General features: G+C 34.7%; 1 protein-coding gene across 2 annotated transcripts in view; it reads left to right on the top strand.

The window, feature by feature from the left end:
- FMN2 (formin 2) overlaps positions 1-21,913 on the top strand; it is a 152,969-nt gene that overhangs the window by 14,655 nt on the left and 116,401 nt on the right. For both annotated transcript variants that reach the window (XM_036379618.2, XM_036379620.2), the window contains exons 2-4: positions 2,178-2,344; positions 14,946-15,093; positions 19,358-19,419. In XM_036379618.2, the coding sequence (XP_036235511.2) occupies positions 2,178-2,344; positions 14,946-15,093; positions 19,358-19,419 (377 nt within the window). The remainder of the gene's footprint in view (positions 1-2,177; positions 2,345-14,945; positions 15,094-19,357; positions 19,420-21,913) is intronic.

Genomic DNA, 21,913 nt, shown 5'->3' on the forward strand with positions numbered 1-21,913 from the left:
TTTTGTTTAATATACATATACTTATTTTCTGTTGTTTGAACAATTTTTTTTTAGAAAATAGTTTAAAATTACTATGAAAATTAAACTGCAATTGAATAGCAATTAAGTTTCTGAACAATGTATTTGAACTTGAGCAACACAGTTAAATGTTATAGAAATTAGCAAAAGACTGGGTGAATTAAGAGGAGAAAAGCTACATATCCTGTTTTGTAATTTACAGATATTTTTCCTGCTAACTAGGTCAAAGCAAAAGGAAGGGGCTTTTCTTTTTCTGAATATGCAGGAGAAGACTCTTTAAACATGACAAGATTATTTAAATGTTGAAATGTCCAGGGGGAGAAAAAAAAAAGGGGATCTATCAAGTCTGATACTTAGTAGTCATGGATAACATTTCAATATATCACATGGCATGCAGAAATGTGTCATTTTCTTGTATAATTCTTTCTTTTTGGTGTGAGCAAAGTGATCTTCTGTGGTCAGCAAGAAAGATGCCTTGAACTAATAAATTATTTAAAGAATTAACGGCTGAACTCTGATAGAGGGATATGTTGATTAAGCAGTTTTGTTGGCATTGCATTTTAGGTGGTGTAGCCAAGAAACAGAGGCAATCTAACTGTCAAACGTAACAAAATTTATGTCTTGTAAAAGTTTATCTCATAGCTTATCTCCTGTTTTATTCCCTTGAATATATTATATTTTGTCTAATAAAGGTCTAGCAAACTTGGACTAATAATCAAATAATTATCAGATCTTTAGATGTGCAGAAGAAAACCTTAGAAACAACTTCCAACATTTTAATGCATCGTTTATTTTGGAGTGTATTGCCACATTAAATTAAAATTTACAGAGACTTCTAGCCAAATGTGACTTACAGAATCCTTTTAAAATTGCTTCCAGATGTTTAAAAGAAAAAACTTTTAAGTATGTTCAGAAAGCCTGGGAAACTTTACATTCTGAATAAAGTTAATGTTCAATCAGAAATCTCACATGCAAGAACCAGTAGAAATGTAATTATCAATACTATTTTTATTATGCTAAATTACACTAAAATGCTTTCTTAACACAGTTTTGGTTTTTGTTTCTTTTTTTCTTTTTAATAACTTTGGCTTTGAATGAGTGGCCTGAAAAAACAGGCTATAGGAACTTATTTAGGTCCAAGCTGTATTCCCAGCTAGTTTATACTCAAACATAAAATTAACTTTATTACTCCATTTGTTTTTTTCTTTTTCAATAGATCTATTTCATCTCTTTATCCATATCATGTAAATCTGAACTTTGGCATCTTTTTACATCTGACATTTTAGAGCTTAAGCAACTTAATATTCTTACTGTGTAGATTTTACTGCAACCTGCGTATGTAACTATTTTTTATAGTCTATTTCTGGCTAAACTTACAAAGCATTGTCATATTTCAAACCACTAAGATTTTCTCCACTTATCTATTATATAACATATGCTTTCCTTTCATTTTCTGGTTGGATAACAAAAGAAAACACTTTGGTCATGAAGTCTGGCCCTAAAAGAGGAATAAGTATCTTCTTGCTCTTTATAAGCTTCACTTCTCTGAATTGCTGCTTGTGACACTGCATTTTAGTTTGGAGCACTCCACCACTCTGGAGCTGTGTACAATACAATGTTACACAGAATAGTTATGAGGGCTTTTTGTTACTATTCTTTTATTGAGAGTTTCTCCATAGAAACAGAGCAGAATTTCTCAAAGACTATAAAAATTTTATGATTCAAAAAACAAGGGCTCATTCCAGGAGTTGACAGCCTAAACTCTGCATTAACTTTGTTTGACATCTTTGGAAGAAGTTGTTTCGTCTCTTGCTAAAGTCTTGATTTTCTCTTCAGAAAATTTTATAGGAAATTGATGCTACAACAACAACTCATGGTTTTTTGTTCATACTTCACAGTGCAGCTGGCACATATAATGTATACATACTTTTCTTGAAAATTTTCTTGATCCTAATTAATCAGGTTCTAGAGCACTTACAATTATTATGTAGAATTATTTTGTATTAAAGACTTACTATCAGATAGATTTCTTAAGAATATTTTTTATTTAACATTTTTTACTTCTAAAAATTCAGGTTTTCAATACACATTGTAATGTCTAAATATTCATGTCCTGCATGTAGCTACAAATTCTTATTGCTCTCTCATCACCTTGGCAGGACGAACTCTGCTGGAAAAACTCTTCAGCCAGCAGGAAAATGCACCACATGAAGAAGCAGAAAAGCTCTGTTCTCGCATTATTGCAATGGGTCTTTTGCTTCCATTCACTGACTGCTTCAGAGAGCCATGTAACCAGAGTGCCAAGCAAAGCACACCCACGTTTGATGTAAGTACTGAAAAACTTGTCTTTTGTCTCTTTTGTAAAGCAGGACATGATTTTCTAATAGTTTATCTTTCCTGAAAGAATTTGGTTTGTCATTTTAATGAAAATTGCCCTTAGGAGAGTGACCAACTATTTTTCTCTGCTAAGGTATGTGCACTTTTGTATCCACATAAGCATGTTCTCCTAGAACATGATTTCATAACTTTTTAACTCATATCTTAGTCTGTTCTTCATTTCCAGTTTTCATTGTTGTCTTCTTTGAATCCAAGCATTCTGTATGACTACCAAGATTTCCATCAATAGCTGCTTCACCAAAAAATATAAATCAATGGAAAACCAGAAAAACAGCATGTCACAAAATTTCACAGAACTCAAACTAGATGTCTATGCTGGGTTGTTTTGTTTTGTTTTTTTTTTTCCCCTGAAAATACTTTTGATACAAAATACTGCAGGGGTCAAGGCAAATATGCTGGCATTGCAGCTGTGGTGTTATCTGTACCTGTGGGCTGTCTGGCCAGGTGTTTGCCTACTGTTACAAACCTGTGTGTAGACATAACCTTACATACTTTTCTTTTCTCTTGGATAATTAATTCAACATTAGCATCTTCTTGTTGTAACCTATGGCACCTAATACCATTTTATGTGGCTAAAGATAATTAGGGTTTTTCTCTCTACTAATTAGCTCCAAAATAGTATACAAATATTAACTAATCTACTTAATGTCTTGCTGATATGGTTAAGATCATCCCTACTCAACACATTACGCTGAAGTTTGGTTACAAACACTCAAAAAAAGATTGGCATAGATATGAGAACATGCTTACTTCTTAACTCTTCAAATCTTTCCTGAAGAATAGTTTAACACAACTGGAAAAGGGATAACTGTGAGAATAAATTTTTTCCACTAAATTCCTATACAAGCATTCCTAAATAACTCAGTTAATGTACAAAGTTCTCTAACAATATGTTTATGTTTTGACTTTGGTGTTACTTTTTGTTTTTCTTTAAGATGCAACATTTTTTGACTTTTTTTAACTGGCTTTTGAAATTATTTGGAAAATGCAGTTTAACTATAAAACTGAGGATACTCAGGCAACTTAAAATCACACAGCATTTGAAAGTGCTCGTGGTTAAATATACTCATAAAAGTTACTATAAAAGACAAGTTTCTTATTTTTCAGGTTGTTTAAAAGAGTCGGTAATGTTTTCCACTCTCCTGCTGTTACCATATATTCAGCAATTTCCTATAGATTATTCACACTACATTTTTAAAAAGCTTCTCTTGCATTCTCAATAGATTTTTTCTCAAATTCGAAGTTTGCAAATAAACAGAAAAAACTCTTTTTTTCTGATATACTATGCTTTTTCTGAGTAACAGATACAAAAGATTAGTTATCTTTTGTTTAACACATCCAAATGGAGGGACATGGTAGTAGCTGAGTGCCGCATCAACCATCTGTCAAGGTCAGGAATTTAAGATGTTGCTGGATTAGCAGTGATCTTAATGTGACTCAGTCTATCAGTAAGCCACAAATGTCACAGTTTCTGTGACTATTTTTCTGTATAAATCCCATAAATAGATCACACTCCTGGTAAAACAATATCAGAATTGGTGTACAGCCCTGTTATGTAACCAGTAGTTCATCCTACTTCAAAGGAGCATACAGCTGTCTTGAGCACCAGATCTCCATAATTGAATTCCACATGGTGCAGAGCTGAGAGCTGCTGATGCAGAGTTTTGGAATATGTTCCTACTCCAGCCTTGGTGCCCAAGGACAGTACAGGAACACCTATCAGTTTATTCATTACATGTTCTCCAAAACAAAAATATCTAGAACTTGCAGTATAAATTTTAATGGCTGAGAACTTGAAAACTGGGCATTGCCTTGCTTCTTAGAGTAAATTTAAAGTATTTTACAGGAATAAATTCTAATTGTTATGTTAGGGAATTAAATAGCTTGAAAAAATTATGGTGATGGTGAATATTACTTTAAAAAGGACATGTAAGTTTGGTTACTTGTGTCCGCTCTTGCATCTCTCTCTATGTGTGTACTTTGGGGTTTTTTCCTATTCACATTTTTCCTGTTTGTTTGTTTGCATTTTTTAAATTCATTAGAGCAAATCTTTGATGTTGACCTAACAGCTTATTTTAAAGACTTAGGAATCAGGACTTAATTAAGGACTAGCCTTAATAACTAAATTTTGCCCATCTAGAATTAGGAGGTACATCTTCTTTGACCTTACTCCAAAATTAGGAGCAGAACCAGACCCATATTCTTAGTTCATCTCTGAGTTCATCAGACCCCTAATTCAGTTTTGGATTGCCTCCAGTTCAGCTGATATCCTTTTCACTTAGCTGAAACTGTCCCCAGCAAAGCTCCTGTAGCCCTGTCCTGGTCCCTGCCACCTTGTTGGCCTTCCTTCCTTCTTCTTGAAGGTTCTTCCATGGTGCTTGCCTGTTCCTTGCTGTTACTTCTTTGCCTCTCTTGATTTTCATCTTAGTCTGGTGCTTGTAAAGTCTCTTAGGTCACTCTTTCAGAATATATATTTCTTTGCAGAATTTCCAATGCATTCTCCACTGAAACCCATCTTTGAATCCTTTTCTCCTTTTGTGACCTACTCCTTGTATTTCTGAACTTTGAAGTACTACTTTTTTTAAATTGAATAAAATCCATGATTCCCTTCTTGCTTTAGTGTGGTCCCACAGACTTGATTTTGTTAAGATGTTAGGTTACAGTTTATGAAAACAATTCAGTAAGTTTTGTTCACTCTATGATCTATTGCTCATGGCTTGAGATGAATATAAACAGATTATTTTAAAGTCCTATTCTTTCCCTCTGATGCTCTTTTCTGGATGACCTCTAGAATTTAATTTAACATGGTTAATGCTGAAATCTCTTGAAATATTTGCAATTGCACATTTTGATTATATTCTTATTTTCTTTATTATTCATGCCTGCTGGTCACATTTACTTCTCCCTCTCTTAGAAATGTTTATAAAATCTTGTGTCTGTTTTCTCAGTAATGCAAGAGATCTGGTTTTCTTTTTTAGTCCCAAGATATTCCAGGCTTCAGTGTAGGCTATTAAAAAATAGTTCAAGCCCTCTTTTTCATTTCTCTTTGGATCCTATTTCTTTCTCTTCCCTTTTGTCTAGCTGCAATTTAACAGTGCATTAAGAGTAAAGACCCCTTTCACAGCTCTTAGTTTCTTGGGCTAGTTTTATAATGGCTCCTAGAATTTAGTTTAATTTAAATTCTTGGCACTTTCTGGTCTACACTATGGTTTGTGGATGTGATGCTTACACCTTTTTTCATATATGGCAAACATGAAGGATCAAAAAATTCTAAACTAGAGCACAAATCTTCAGAGAATCAACAGCTGTCACCACATTTATGCTGAGGATAGTGTCCAGTTTCCAAAGGCTTTTATATTACTCAGGTCTTTTAATGATGATTGGAGATGACATGTTTGTGAACTATCTCTGAACTTTTTGTCAAATTAGCCCAAAGGACAGAAATTTTAGAACTGTTTTAAGAACTTATGAGAAAACTTGCATGTTCAATCTTGGCCTGTTTTATCAATTATTTCTTTTGAAACAGCTGATGGCAGTTGCCCAGAATAAAAGATCAGTCTGAAAAATACAAGTTGAACAAAGCTTTAAAAGTAATGTAAAAAGACAAGAACTGGTGTTTTTAAGATTTGGCTATTAAGAGGCAGAGGAAGCTTTTGTTATCGCTCTTCCTACCTACTCCTACAATGTAAAGAGCATCTTAAAGAGTAAGTGAATGTTCAGTGGCAGGTTCTCTGTCTAGACATAGCTGCCCTTATTGCTAGTTTCCCATTTGCAAGGGAGGCTGCTAATTATTGCTTCATTTATGCCGGACAACTTACTCATCAGGCTATCTTTAGTCTTTCATGCTTCTGCTAGTATTTTATAAAATAAAAACAGAGAGTTTAACTAAAAAATAAAGTTGAGCAAGTAAACGGGCAACTTAGAAAGATAGATTAGTAAAAGCCTACAGAAAGCATGTTCTCTGAAAAAATTGCTTGTCTTTTGAATAGCTATTGCCTTTTAAATTTCTCCCTCTTCAGCAGTTGTGTGTTATTCAAGAGGGTTTCTAAAGATTCAAATTAAAACAAAATATCTTCTGAGTGAATGATATGCAAGACATTAATGCCTTGTGAAAAAGTCTTCCATTCATAAGCCATAGAATCACGGAATTGTTAAGGTTGGCAAAGACTTCTAAGATCATCAGTCCAACCTTTAACCCAGCACCACCATGTTCACCATTAAAGCATATTCCCAAGTGCCTCATCCACATTCCTTTTGAACATTACCAGGTATGGCAATTCCACCACTCAACTGGGCAGCCTGTTCAATGCCTGTCGACCTTTTCAATGAAGAAATCTTACCTTATACCCAATCTAAATCTCCCCTGGAGTAGCTTGAGGCTTTTGCCCCTTGTCTTGTCACTTGTCACTGTGAGAGCTGCCTACCTTCCTACATGTAGTGCAGCTGTAGTTTTAAGCTTTTTAGCATGGTACCTCATTATATTATCTTAGTAGAGTAAAATAATCCTGAAATTGATGTGTCTACAGGGTGCATCTTTGGCACGAATGTAACAACAGGCAAGTTTTTCCTTCCTGTTGGAGGATCACGGTCTTTAATAAGTAGAGGTCTCATCTGCTTGGCTCCTCTCTTAATAATCACCAAAGGTATAAGATAAGTCTCTTCAGAGAGTCATCAATAATGTGTATAAATTATAAATATTTTCATGAGTATTTAAACTGTTCAAAACAAGGAAGAACCTGGCATTTTCCTATCAATATGAGGCAACTTTTTTATCAGCTCAGTGCTACGAAATACTGACAGTACTTGATGTTTGAATTTTATCAAGTAGTTGCAATTAACACACACTGTGGATGTGTAGTCCCTACTTATGACTTCCTGTTTCAGATTTTCCAGTTCACGTTGTATAGTATTAACCTACAGGCAGTTTTTTCTTTCATAGCAAGTTCCTACTTTTCTTCTGACAGACTTTTCAAGTAACTTTCTGTTGTTTCTGAGCATTAGGTTTAAAACACCTAAATTCTGAATGAAAAATTATTTTGTGATAGGGGCTTTCTTTTATAATTTTCTAAGTGCTTTTGAGAAGAAAACTGCGCATACCTTAATATTCATAATGAATTCCTTTGTTTGAAGAACTTAATCTCTATTTCACACTGAAGGGTCCAGTAATGACTACTTTAAAAGTGGCACTAAAAAAATATAATCTTCTTTCATCTTTCTTGTTTGTGATTTGATTTTGACTCAGCTATATCTCTGCATCTCTTTTCAATGCTTCTATTTAATGCTCTTACTCAGTTGAGTACAGCTGTTAATGCCTTCTTGATTTATTAACAGTTTCAGCACATTCTATAATGAAAGGGCTAAATAAAGTCTTCTGGCTGGTATCTTTTTTTGCTGTATTATGATGTGATTTTATACAGTCATGTTTGACAGTTTGGGATAGGCACTTCCCCTTTTGCCATTTGCAGTTATGATGCCTGACTAGGCTGTCATCTGTTTCTGAAATAATGCTTCCCCAAGGAAGCAGAGAGACAGCATGAATGGAAAATGCTGCAAAAATGGCTGTTTTCCTATTATCTCCTGGCCACCTGTGGCAATGCAAATGCTTTCTAAGGAAATAAAGATGCTGCTTTCTTTCTGCTGAGTAGGAGCAGATGGTGGGACTTCGCAAGTCGGAAGGAAGCGAAATTAGTGACATGAAGGCTTGACTTAATTTTAACTTATTTGCACTGCTGATATCAGTCTGAAAATTGGTAGGAAAACAGATTGTAAATAGACTCCTTTCTCAGAAGACAGAGACAGCAGATACCAGTGATCAGTTTCCAAAGAAATTTCCCAAGTACTGAAATCAGCTAGGAGAATTTTAATTCTATACTGCAGCACATAGCTGGCAACAATGCGTGCAGCATTTTTTCAAGCATGCTTTCAATGCTTGGGTATATAATAAGTAAGACTGAATATAGTCCCATCTCAGAGCAGTATTTATCAGAGCAGTATATTGGAGTACTCAATTTTATCATAATACATTGGAGTTGATAGTGAATAAGACTTCAAAAGTGAACAGGTGAAAAATGTGGACTAGAGCAGAGAAAACAGATGGTTAATCTGCTTCTTAATCTTTGTTTCAAGTGTAAGTTACCACAGCAGCAAATATTGGCCAAATCAAAGCCCCCCACGTCTCCTCTTCCCTTGTCCAGTCACACTTAGTGGCACTTTGTCTTTTGTGGTGACCAATTCTGAATGTTCTTGAGTGTAATACAATGCAAACAGTTTTTGATCATTGCACCAAAGTATTGTTCTTATGCTGCTTCTCTACTTCCATTCTTAAAAAAAAATCATTTTACTGTTGTTTGCTCAGGCCCTGAGGTCTTCTACTCTTTTACTCTTTTCTTCTTTTTCTTTATTTTTTCTGTTTCCTTGTGGTGATGCCACTATATGCACTTTCAACATAGATGTTTTATGTGTAGGATGTTGCTAGGTTTTCAGGGTTTGTTTTTTTTGGCAATGAAGGTTGATAACTTGCTTGTTGTTCAGAAGAACTGCCTCAAGAGCCATATACTGAATGTTAAGTTTACAGCAACTGTTTAAATTTTTTAGTATCATTGTGCATATGATGAAGGTGGTGGTCAGCCTGTCACCTCAAGATATATTTATATTTTCTGACTTTTAGTAGGTTAGTTCTCTTTCTTCAGAATGTCAGTCATAAAAAAATTGCCTTTTCTCACTTGGAATTTCAAATAAATTGAGGGTTGAATTTGCATATATATTCCATATCTCTTTCAAAGAGAGTTTTTACAATAGTAAAAATTACATTGTCAAATTGCATAGAGAAATTTTCTAAGTAAGCAGTTTGATTTGCATAATTCAAATTTTTCAGACTCCAAACTCGTGGAAGAACTGTGTCAGTATAAATGAAAACAATTCCTGATGAAGAAGCTTCTTGTCTCAGCTTAGATTTTCTGATGAGTCAATGAGAAGGCAAACCCTCAGGTCCTATCAGTAGTAGCTGATAACCTGGTGGTCTTGGGATGTGGCCTTCCAAGTGGGTGTTTTAGTTGGATGTGTAGAGAAGCTAGGTCTTGACCTGTTTTCTTGAAGGTTAGCCACTGTTCCTTCTTCCAAGGAAAGTTTACTGTAAGCTCACCAGTTGAGCCTATTCAGCTCTGAAAAATGTAGAAGTTACTGGGGAACAGGAAGACCAAGACAACACTGTAACAGAATGATAATAGATGTGGAAATCTGAAATTTAGTTTCCTGATTTCCTTTCCCAGTGAGAGCTCTAACTGCAGAGCTATTGGCTTTCTTTGCCTCTCCTGGGATTTAGTGTTGAATCCTGAGTGGAGTTTGATGGGATCAAACATGTTTTTTCTCTTTCATTGAGGAGGCTGAAGTCATTTAATGGGAAATAAATGTTTCATGATTTTTGACAACTGAAGTGTTTTTAACTTCATTGTTGAGGCACATTGGTTCTCTGAAAAGAAACAAACCCTTTGACTCAAGTAAAATGCTTATGTAACAAATTTAGTTCATGAGGATAAAGTGCTGCTTCAGCTATACATTACAGTATTATGAAGGACTTGCTGGCTTTCAACCTTGGAAAGCATCTGTGCTCACTAGTGCAGCCCAGGGCAGCACAAGTCAAGGGCCATGTTTAATCACTGCTCTGGTTCTGTCAGTGGCAAGACAGAGCTTTGTTACTGAACCTGTCCTCAAAAAGTAAACCACTTTCCCCATTCTTAAAAGTATTGATTTCTTTATTTAAAAAGCTGCTTAAAATAAAGCAGTCTCCTGCTGATAAGAGCATTTTGAGGTAGTCTGGCTCTAGTTTCTCAAACTAAAGCCTTGCTTCTGTAATTAACTCTTTGTATGCAGTGGAGAACATGCAGTTGACTTTCTTTCATTTTAGAGGCTGTATGCTTACAATACTAGAATGATTAAACCTCCTGAATGGGAAAAAAATTAATTCCTTCCACACACTTGAAACAGACGAAATGCCAAGAAATTATTTACAAATTTGGACAAACTCTTTGGAGCTCTTAGCCTGGAAAACACCTCTGAGACGTGGAGTCTGGTCCCTTCTTATCCCAAGTAACATAAAATGGAATTCCTCTATGAGTTCATCTCATTACGTCTTAAATGCAGTTATACTTTTTCCTCTCTTAATTCTTCAACTTCTTCCCACTGAAATAATATAATCCAGAATGACCTGATGAGTAGGAACCTTCTCGTAATCTCTGCTCTGTGTTTACTCCTGGCCCATTGATACTTGCCTCAGAACATGCCAATGCTACTGTTCTTCCCTTTTCAGGATAACTCTGAATGTTTATACTTCTAGTGAAAAAATTTTCAAGTTTATTATTAAAAAAAAAAAGTTCTGCAAAATAGAGCCCTATTACCTCACAGCTCAATACAGTAACCATCAGGCTCATAGTACCATTGCACCGTCATGTAAGAAAGTTCAAAGGTACTGCTAAAATACTTTCTCCCTCTACTGCTACCCAATACTAGCAGTATTGTGCTGCTGTACTGCCTCACCTTTCCCACCTTGACTTTGCTTTGGCTTTTTTCCTTGAGAATTTTCTAATACGTCTGGTAAGATTTTTTCCCCCTTGATCCTCACATTGCTATTTCATGCTTTTGCAGCCATGTGGGGTGAAGGTGCATACACCTATTGCTGTTTCAACCCCATCTCCTATACATCTTTTAAGCCTTTCTCACAATGGCTGTTTTTGTTCTTTGAGCTGGAAGCAGACAAACAGCTGATTAAAAACTGAAACGACATTGAGCAGATGGTTGTACTACCTGCATATCTCCAGGAGCAATATAGCATGCATTCAATGTTGCATATTATATTCCTGCAGGGAGGGATATACTAATCTGTAATTCAGTCTCTGGCCCAGTGAACAAAACTGGTCTCTCTGTGAGAAAAACATGTGACCCTTTTTCTGAAAGGTCCAGGCCCACCAGAATGACTTCTGATGTTTGCTGCAGGTCTAACTCATGGCCCTACTTTTGGGTCGACCAGCCACATGGCATTTGCTAGGGGCCTTTCTTTGAGTAGCTTCCAACATTCATTTCCATTTTTAAAGATGAGCCAGAAAGAATCTTCAGCTCGAGCAGTGAGGTGAATATTTGATATTAACTTGTTACATAGTTGAAGTGTAACACTGTGGTACCAGAGAATTAAAAGTTATAACAAAAAGCCCTCCTCTGTGCATACTGAGAGCTGTCTGGGAAGAGAGTGAGTTAAACTACAGACCTGACTCTGTGATTCTAAGTGCTAGCATCTATAAGTGGTAAAATGTATATTGATTAGGTACCATCAGATCCTGCAGGCAGTTTGCCTCGCCCATGTGCAGATGCTCTGCACTTTTAAGAACCAGTGGAAAGTGCTGTGTAAGGATGTGTGGAAACAAGAACTCTTCTTGACATCATGTTTAGTGCACTGGACTCAGACAGCTTGAAGATATGAGCCTGAATAAATAAGACTGGGATCATTTATTACTAGGACATGTATGTGATTTTTTTTCCCTCAAAAGAGATGCTTTAAAGACTAAATAGTGGAGTCTGAGCAAGGTGAAGGGGAAATTCCAGATGTATCCAAAACTTGATCACGGTAAGTGTATTCACTGACTGTATGTACAATGATATTTAGTAAAAATTGCCTCTGAAATAAAAAGATTAAAGGAGAAAATTTTTAATGTGGAAATCTAGGTTCGTGGATGATTGCTTTGTAATCATTAATACTAAAAACAAATCAGATTTTTTTTTAATTTGGATTATTTTGTTTTTTTTTGCTAGAACAAGACTTCAGCATCACAGAACTGCATATTTCTTTCTTCAAACAGTTCTAAAAATCATGCATATTTATGGCATTATCAGATTTAAAAAAGGAGAAATTAGGTGGGTTAGTATATTAACTGAAAAGGAGTTAAAGACAAAACATAAAGAGGATTAGGTTTTGGACCATAGCTTCAGTACATAGGAATTAGGATATTCAAATGATTTGCATCTTTGGAAGGGCATGAAAGTAGAGACTGGGTTAATGTTTTCCCTTTTAAAGTGTAATTTATGGACTATCAACTTGCCATCCAGACTATCTTTCTGTCATGAGGGCATGAGGGTTTTTAATATTTTAAATAGCATTTATAAGCTTGCAAGTAATCTGAAGGTAGTTATTGTTAAATACCTTGTTTATATGGATATGCTTTCATTATAGTGCAAGTCCATAGCATTTTTGAAAATCTACATTTACATCTATAAATCTCCATCATATGAGGTGTCTATTCTATTGTCCTTCTCTGTACTGAATAGAAAACAAAGAAATCTCCCTCAAATGCAATGCAAACAATAAATACTGTCTTTTATACTCACAAACAAAGCTCCCATGCTGGATTAAGAGTTTTTTACCAAGTTGTGTGATGTTTTAATTTATAACTGCTTATATTTTATATGCTGTAAATTATATCAGCAAGAACATAGGTACTTCATATTTTCTTAGCTTCATAATGTATACCATCTGTACAATAATCTCAGCTTTTCTTTTTTTTTTTTTTTAAATACATCTTGATTCATGTAGACTAATCTTATTTCAAGAATCTGTTGATAAATTATTCTATCTTTCAAGAATTGGCATGGTGAAATGTCATGTCCAGGAACAGTTTAACTGTTTGTCCTCCTCATTTATGTTATGTCAACATTACCTAATTGTCATTTGTTTTACTGCCCTACAACCGTACATGTAATCCTGTTGAAAGTCATCTGTGCTTAGTCAGTTAACCCTGTGCAGAGCATGTTCTTCCCTGTGTTCCCTGGACTGTAAAAGGTGGTAGAATGGGCAAGAAAAAAATTGTTCTTGTTTTTCTCAATTACTTTTCAAGTCTTATTTTCCTCTGTGTTTTTAATTGAGATTTAAATGGTGCGGAAACATGACTAATAGCAAAATCCAGGACTTTTTCTTCACACAACATGTACAGGTAGGACTCCCTCTCCTTCTTACTCAAACAGTATTGGAAATTGGGCAGAAACTCAGAAACACATATCCTTTAAAAAGCTGGAAATAGACAAAGGGAAAGAATTAAGTGACTCAAAGGACTGAATTAATCAAGCCTTTTCAGATGTCCAAATAGAGTAGGATAGTAATGCTACTCTAATGGATGGGCTTTTCAAGGATAATGGACTTCAGGGTATGTAAAGAACCTGATATTATTTTTTTATTAAGCTTTTTATCCATTTATTTTTACCTTTATCTAAAGTCAATGTACGTGCCTGGATTTTTGCCATGGTTTTCTTACTGGGAACATCTAATGAGCTTCCTTTGACCCTGACTGAGGCACCCTCTGTAAAGCAGAGGTTTTTCCTTTATTACCAGCCTTTGTCTGTTCCAAGTAAGTTGCTCCCAATAGAACATTTTTACTCTTACAACAATTTATTTTTAGGCAAGTAGAAACTTAGTCACATAGAATAGTGATTATCCCAAAACCAAGCACCATTTTCTTCTTACTCCTGCATTTCTCTTCAAAGTTCATTATCTGTCAAATTAAAAAAAAAAGTTTTAATCTAAAAATGAAATATTTTAGCTTTTACTCAGGCAGTAGAATGAATGAAGTCTAATGAACATCACGACTGTGTTTTCATCCTGTGACTTGGTATTTTTTTCTAGTTTTGTGCTGCATTTGCGTCTTCCAGATCACTTGCTAGATTACTTGTGCAATTGCTGTGAATGATCTCTATAGAATTAACAGTATTATAAAGGTTTGATCACAAGGTGTGCATGTTGATGCAGACTAGGAGTCACAAGAATAACTGCTTGAATTGTGGTCATCTAAAATCTTGCTGTTAGCTTAAATCATAAGTTTGCCCTAGTTTTCATCAGAAACTCTGTGTCCTACTTTTAATCATAGACTCAAACTCAAAGCTGTTGAGCAATATGGATATAATCTGATTTGAGCTCAGAGGACTAAGAATACCTTTAGCTGTTGGTTTGGTGTTTTTTTCTTTCTACTCCAAAAGAAAATCCACCTTTTTACCTGTTTTTCTAAAAATAGTAAAGTAGAAATTATAAAAATAGGGCTGCAAAGAGTGCATCTATCAGTTTAATTACTGCTGAAATAATTCTGTTCATTTTCCTTGCTTGTGTGTTTGGTGTAAAATGATTATGTATGATGTGGAGAGAGATATTCCCTCCAAGCCATAAAACTGGCTGTATGTGATGAAGTGCAGTCATGATGGAGAGAATGTGTTATCGCTGTAAGAACAGAAGTCACAAAGAGTTCCTTACTTAAAAAGTGCTGAACTGTATCTTAACATGTTGTTGTGTTGTAGAAAATGAAAAGCTTAATTTTCTGATGAACATACCTATTTTAATATAGATTTATCTTAAGTCTTTATCAGACTGAAGAGCATAAAACCAAGTCTGTCTTGATACAGGGGATGTTGAATTATTTGTACTGGAAACAAAAGCTTAGATATTTTGACCTTGTCTTTCTATATGAACTTTTCCACCGTTTTTTTTTTTTTTTCTTAAATCACAGCAAGACCAGCTTTATACTTGGGCTGCAGTTAGCCAACCCACACATTCAACAGATTATGTTGAAGGAAGCTTTCCAAGGAGAATTCCATCTGCGTGGCCTCCACCCAAACCTCCAGATGAAGAACAAAGGCTCAAAATTTCAGGAGAAGGTACAGTTCTTGGATACAGAGAAGATAAATGTATAAGATATAGGAGGCTGCTGTGTTTTAGAATCTGAAATATAAACTTAGTATCTTAGCTACTAACAAACACCTGGTTTTGAGAATCTTGGATTAACATCAGAAATAATGTCAGCTAGTATGAATCTAATAAAAAATATTCACCAAAAATGCATTCTTTTTGTTAGCAACCAAGATGTGTACCTGGCATCTGTTAAATAATGGATTTTGCCAGGTGCTGTGATATTGATTCTTTTCCAGTATACATACCTTCAGAGCTATGAGATATGAGTTTTTTCTTCTTAAAAATATGAAAACTTCAGAAGCTGACTGGTGCTACACTTAAAGTTATTAAAGTGGTGTAAGATATTCCTTTGTAGATTCAGCAGTCCTGGGCTGACAGAGGGGTAGGAAAAATGTATCTGAAAAAACAAAACAAGGACTTGTTTACAAAGTCAGTTTACCTCAACATTTGTGAGGTTATGCTACCAGATGAATTTCTGCAGTCTTCTTCACGCTCTTTAAGAGCTTTGTTGACACTGACAATTAAAACCAAGCAAGAAAAAAACCTCCCTTGTAGTTGACAAAGAAATTTAGAAGAGGATTTCAGGCCTGTTTTCTGTTAGTAGTGTTGACCCATAAATACCACAGGTTCTTGGAGGCTTTGCTTTCCATTAATTAGTATTCAGCAACTCTCAAAACTGTAGACTGCATTCATTCCCATGTTGTCCATGGAGAGCCACTGAGTATTGTCAAATTTTTCATTCCTTTCCACTCTTCCTTTTCATTGCTCAGAGTTGAAGAGTTAAATCATTATTCCAACAGATCTCTTTGTATTACTTGTAGGCTTTGGGTGGAGTTAATTTCAGATTTGCTTCTCTTTGGGACTTCTCTGCCACTTCCTCTGGAACATGACTGAACTATTTCTTGCACAGACACCTTTTACCATGGCAACATTTTACTTTTACTGGTACCACTTATTTCTCTGTTCACAAGGAAAACAAGTGATGCCAACAAAAATGGAATACTGCTGTATTTTTCTGTTTAATGCTATGCCTTTTACCAAAGGAATTCTATTGGAGATCAAGCACACATTTCTGCATCCATCTCACTGATGTAATTCAGAGTGTGGAACTCTGCAGAGCTGGATTGTTGAGCTAGTCCAAGTTTTAACCAATGATCTCCTGTTTTATGCTGTATTCAATGGAAGTGCTGCCATATGTAGGAGTAGAATTCAATGCCATCTACTCTGAGAGTTGTGTTTCTCAGCTGGGAGACTTACCTTATGGATGTGTGATCGCACTATTTATGACATACTGTGCATTTGAAAAACAAATGGTGAATTTCAAATTAAATTATTTTGAGGTTTTAGCCCAGCAGAGGTTGGTGTAAGTCAACAAGAGTTTAATTTCTCTAAAATCTAGAAGAATGTTGATAACATAAAATATTTTGAAATTTAAAAATACACTTAGAAGTGTATTTCTATCAAAAGGACAATAGTAATAATTTTAAAATGTATTCATTTTGTATGTGATTTGTTTTCATCCTATGTTTTTCTATTTATTGCACCTACTACATGGATGTAACATGTACAGGACTTGTCTGCTCCTTATCTCAGCTACTGCCCTCTCAAAAAAAAAACCTGCAAAAGTATTAAGAAATAGAGCTAGAAATAAAGTGAAAAAATATGTATTGGGAGTTTTTATAAGTTTTATATAAGTAGTTATTAAGATTTATTGAAATTTTGGTGTGATTTTTCAATGTAGGACATGGAGGAAAAGGAAAAGTTATAATTCTTTTGAATACAACTCAGGCAGATGAATAATTTAATTTTCTTTAATTGTTCACATGCTTGCCATTTGGAAGAACCTGGAGGTGAGTGATGTGAAACCTGAGGATAAACACCTTCCTCAAAATTTTTAACTAAATTATTTTGTGTATTTACATCTTTGCAGTGTGTAGGGGACAAATATTTTTAAAAAGGTTTAAGTTATTATGTGCAGGGCAGCTGTATTTTGTTTTATATATAATTATTGCTGTCTGGATTAAGGAGACCACCATTATAAGCAATAGCTCCTGAAAAAAACATACATTTTAGACAAAAGCATTTATTGAGAGAGGATGCAGCAGGATGTGTTTACAGAACCTTTGTTTTTATTGTATACATTAGCATTAGAAAAGGTAGTAGGCCTTCAAGTTTTAAGTAAAGCAAGCGACAAAATTTTTCAAGGTAGTTAATCATCTGTTTAGTGTAGTTTGTATTTAATGGTGTTCCTGTATGCTCTGTAACATGTGAAGCATTGCTGGATGTGTGAAAGGGGCTGTTAGAGCGGTTCGGAGTTTTTGGGGTTTTGGGGCAGTGGGTTTTGTCAGGTTAATTATTGTTGTTTGGTGAATTTTATGTTGGTTATTTATTTAAAAACAGATATTTGGAAATATCTAATATGAATTTGGGTTCAAGTCAGCAAATACTTATACTAAATGCATTTTCCAGCTCTGGATTCAGTTAAGGTTTTGGACAAAATGGGCCAACATCAACAGTAAGATCAATGTGTATGGGACTAATTTTCTATTTGAACACCCAATCTCTTCCTGTCTCTTCTTATGGCATTTCATTCCACCATTATCACATCTCAGCACATTGCCTGAATCTAAAGTCAACAGGATATTTGAAATTCAATTATTTTAATTCTTTGCTGATGACACTACTCGACACACAGGAAAAGGCAAGTAAGCAGGCACTAGAGTCGAATCATCCCATCTCCCATGGGGCTGTTTAACCACTTGTGAAGACATTCAATGATTATCTAACTTCTGCAAAATGAAACAGTCTCAGACCACTAAATACCAGTCTGGGTTTACCTGAAATCTAAGTTAGTCTCTTAAAAAAAAGTATATAAAAAAACAGAAAAAAACCCAAACAAAAAAAAATTGTTTGATTTGCTTTAAAGGAAAGGTTTCATTTCTCATACAGCACTCTTTTCCTGAATCTTTTTTTTTCCAACTGTGGTGGTAGTATTTGGGTTGTTTTTTTTTTTTTCATTTTGCTTAACAAAAAGGGTTGTTCTGCTGGAATTAGATTTTATTTCCAAATTTTGTCTGACTAACCTTAAAATTAACTGCTCAGATCACCGTGACTTCAGCTTATATTTAGAATCCTTTTTAGAAGGATAACATTTCTGAGGTAAAAATAAGCTAGATAATCCTGTCAAATTGTTTAATATTGACCAATACATAGGAGCAGTCTGGTCCTATTTTCTTAAGCATTTTTATGTAAGGGAGGTAGTTGTGCTAATTTGAATGGCAGAAAACATTCAGTGTTATGGGTGCATGTCTAATACTAGAAAATCATCATAGAATAAATCTGTTGTGAGCAAAGATCAAACAGATACTAACATTTCTCTCAAACATAGAAAAATCTAAAATCTAGATGATTAGTTATTTATTGCTAGGTGCAGCTTATCCACAGCCAGGTAAAAAAGTTGTGGATTGTAAATTTTCAAGCCTTGTGACATAACTCACACTTGCAATGAAACTTCTTCCTTGTATGTCTCACTTCCCAACAGCTGGGATTGTCAGAAAGCTGTGAGGAGGCCAAGTGTCCAAAAATGAATCCAGAAGCTCTAGTTCACAGCTGTTTCACTCTTTCTGCAAATGGTCAAGAGATTTCCCTGTTGAATAGTGGTACCTTTAAAAATACAGGAAGGACACCACACATATAGTCTCTGGGCAGGTGTAGAGAAAAATACTTCTGTTCTTGTTATATGTAAATAACTGGGCTATGAGTAAAGAGACATCATTAGCTGTAGCTCCTAAACTGATTAGAGATCTTTGCACTGTGTAGCTGCTGTGGAGTTGTTTGCTTGTTTGTTTTCCTTTTCCTGATTTTTCCTATTGGGAAACTGAGACTCAATGTAGTTCTTTAAGGTCAGAAAAGTAATCTGGTTTTAAAATAAGAAATAGGATCTAGCTATGGAGTGTCTTATGTTTTGATCTATTTTTAAGATCTATATTAGTACCTATGTCTGTGGAGTTTTCAAATTTCTGAGGTAGTGAAAGAAAGGAAAACATAGTTGGCAAGAATCATCCATTTTAAGGACAGGTAATTTATGGGATAATTTGGAAAGTGGGACAATACCATTCTTTTCTTTTTAACTTTATACTCCATTCATGAATTTCTTAATGTGTATTTTAAAAGATCAATCATTTTTTTATTTATATAATTTTAAAATCTGTATCTTCTTTTCAAATTCAGAGTTGAAATCTACTGTCCTAGAAACAGAGAAGAAATGCATAGGTGGTGTTCAGCAGGCACAGGTAAGATTCTAGCAGAAATGTTTTATTATTTTTTAAAAGTGGGTAAAAGCAGTACTTCTTTTCAGATATTTTTGAAATAGTTTTGTGTACTAAATGTTCTGTATGAAAAAATTCCAAAGTGAGGGTGTTTTATATGCTCCACGGTGGATGCAGGTGTAAGGATTGAAGGTTCCTGCCTGCCTAAGGTGACTCTTACAAAATGTTATTGTCCACTCAAAAGTTAACCCTCTGATGGTATTAGTAAGGAATAGTTATAAAATACCTTATTATAATAGCTAGTCTACAAAAGTGCATGTAAATGATAGTGGCAGGGATTTTTTTCTGACTCTCTCCTCAAACTTACAGCAGGGGTAGCATGTGAACAGGTTTAGAGGGCATGCTGAACTTAAAAAGGAGATAATGTAATGCTGGGACAATGGAGACAGTCTCGGTTGACTTATGTGACAGAAACACAGTCTATCTTATTTTTTTAGCATGTCACCATACACGTTCTTCTATTCTTTATTAATGGTGGTGCAGTTTAATAGGGCTGAGGAACTTCAAATTCTTTTCCTCAATAGGAAACAGCCTTATCTTACTTGTGGATAACACTATTCACTTGCTCTGGAATTATTAGCAGGAAGGTTAAATTCTGAAATATTGGTTTGAAAGAAGCAGTGACCAAAAGCTCTTGGAATGTCTTTTCTTCCTCCTCTGTTTCACGGCTTGTTTCCCTTGTTTCCCCCTTTGTGTTTGTTTTGGGTTTTTTTTTTTATGGGGTGTTTTTGTTTCTTTTGGCTTGCTGGGTGTTTTGTTGTGGGGTTTAAGGGGCGTTTTTTGGGTTTTGGTATTTGTTCTGAGGCTTTTTGTGTTAGTGACAAGACAATTCAAGCATCACTGTATCAAGCAGCATTTGTGAAAATGGTCAGTAATTTTCTTTTCAGGGAAAAATAAGGAATGTGAAGTTAAATACATACTTCTAATCATTAGACATGCAAATTTCATTTGGGCTTGATCACATATTTTGTGAGCCATGGGTGGGGAGACTATTGTACTAACTTTATGGCTTGCCTTGCCAAACAACTTTAACGAATTCTTCTAGTTGGTTATCTAAATTCTTCTAGCTTTGTAATATGGAACATTTTAAAACGCAGCTCTTAATTAAAATAATATTACAAAATAATTCTTCATTCCAGCATTTTAAGCTTAACGTAAAATATATTTTTCTCATGATATTTTTATATTCCAGTCACCCAGGTTTCCCTAACAATTATTTCTATTATTAATTGTGGAAAAGCACTTTTCCCCCTATACTTCCAGGAAGTTATTGCATGTAAGGAGTATATTTAACCAATCTCTAGTACTATAATTCATTGCAAGAAATTACCTATACAAATGTTTTTTTTATTGGAAATGTAATTAATTGAAATAGGCTTATGAATATGTAGTTATTTTACCTATTAAAAAAAGTATTATGAGAATTCCTATGAGAATGAAAGTTTAACCAGGAGCTCTTGAGCACTGCATGATCACTTGAATGGCATTTACTTGTGGTTGGGAGCTTTTCTTTATTTTTAGAACTAGCTTAGTGTCTTGTCCAATCCCTGAATTCCATTTGCTAGTGTTTAGGAGATACCCCTCCCTCTTACTTTTTGGTGATCCCTTATGGCAGTAACATGAACTTCTTCCATTCTATATTATTATTCATCAATAACCTGCAGGACAAACAGGATCACCTCACTTGCAGAAAGTCGTCTCAAGTTTTTTCTGTATTATGTCATCATCATTCTGGTTTATTTTAAAAATCAGGGTGGAGGTTTGTTTTTTTTTTTGAGGAACTGTATGTGGATAAAATGTTGTGATATGTTCAAATTATTTCTGTAGTGTCCAAAGCAGTCAAGCATATTCTACCTATCTATCAGTGTTTAACTACATCAATCTATAAAACATCTAGAAAATAGCATGGCCATCATGTTTGTAGGTAAATCCTGTACTGCAATCACACCATTATTTTTGTTATCTGTACATTTTTTAAGTGACAAACACGTTTCTATTAGAGATCTACCCTCTTGTGTGGTCTACAGTTTTAATTTCTGTAAAAAGAAAATGTTGGCTGAAGTTAGCCTAGTAGGTGATTTTTCTCTTTTTCTTTTCATACATAAATGAAAGAGAGCTCTAGTTTAAAATTTGAATTGATCAACTAAGTTGTTTTACAGACTTCCCTCTCTTTTCTCTGGGAAAACATGTTTCCTACATACTACTAATACAATTGAAGATTATTGACCAGAACACAGTTGTAACACCATGTGCCGATAAATTATCTCAGGTATGATAAACAATTTAGAAAAAGAATCAGAATAAGTTTAAATTAAAGGCACAAGTAATACATCCTGGATTGTATACTTTGTTGTCACTTGAAGGAGCTTCTTTATGTGTATCCTCTCCATTTCCTTATCTTTACAATATTATATGTAATCTGAATATTTTACAGCATAATTTCTGGACATTTTTAAGA

The sequence above is a fragment of the Molothrus ater genome, chromosome 3 (genome assembly GCF_012460135.2).
Source record: "Molothrus ater isolate BHLD 08-10-18 breed brown headed cowbird chromosome 3, BPBGC_Mater_1.1, whole genome shotgun sequence".
NCBI lineage: Eukaryota > Metazoa > Chordata > Aves > Passeriformes > Icteridae > Molothrus > Molothrus ater.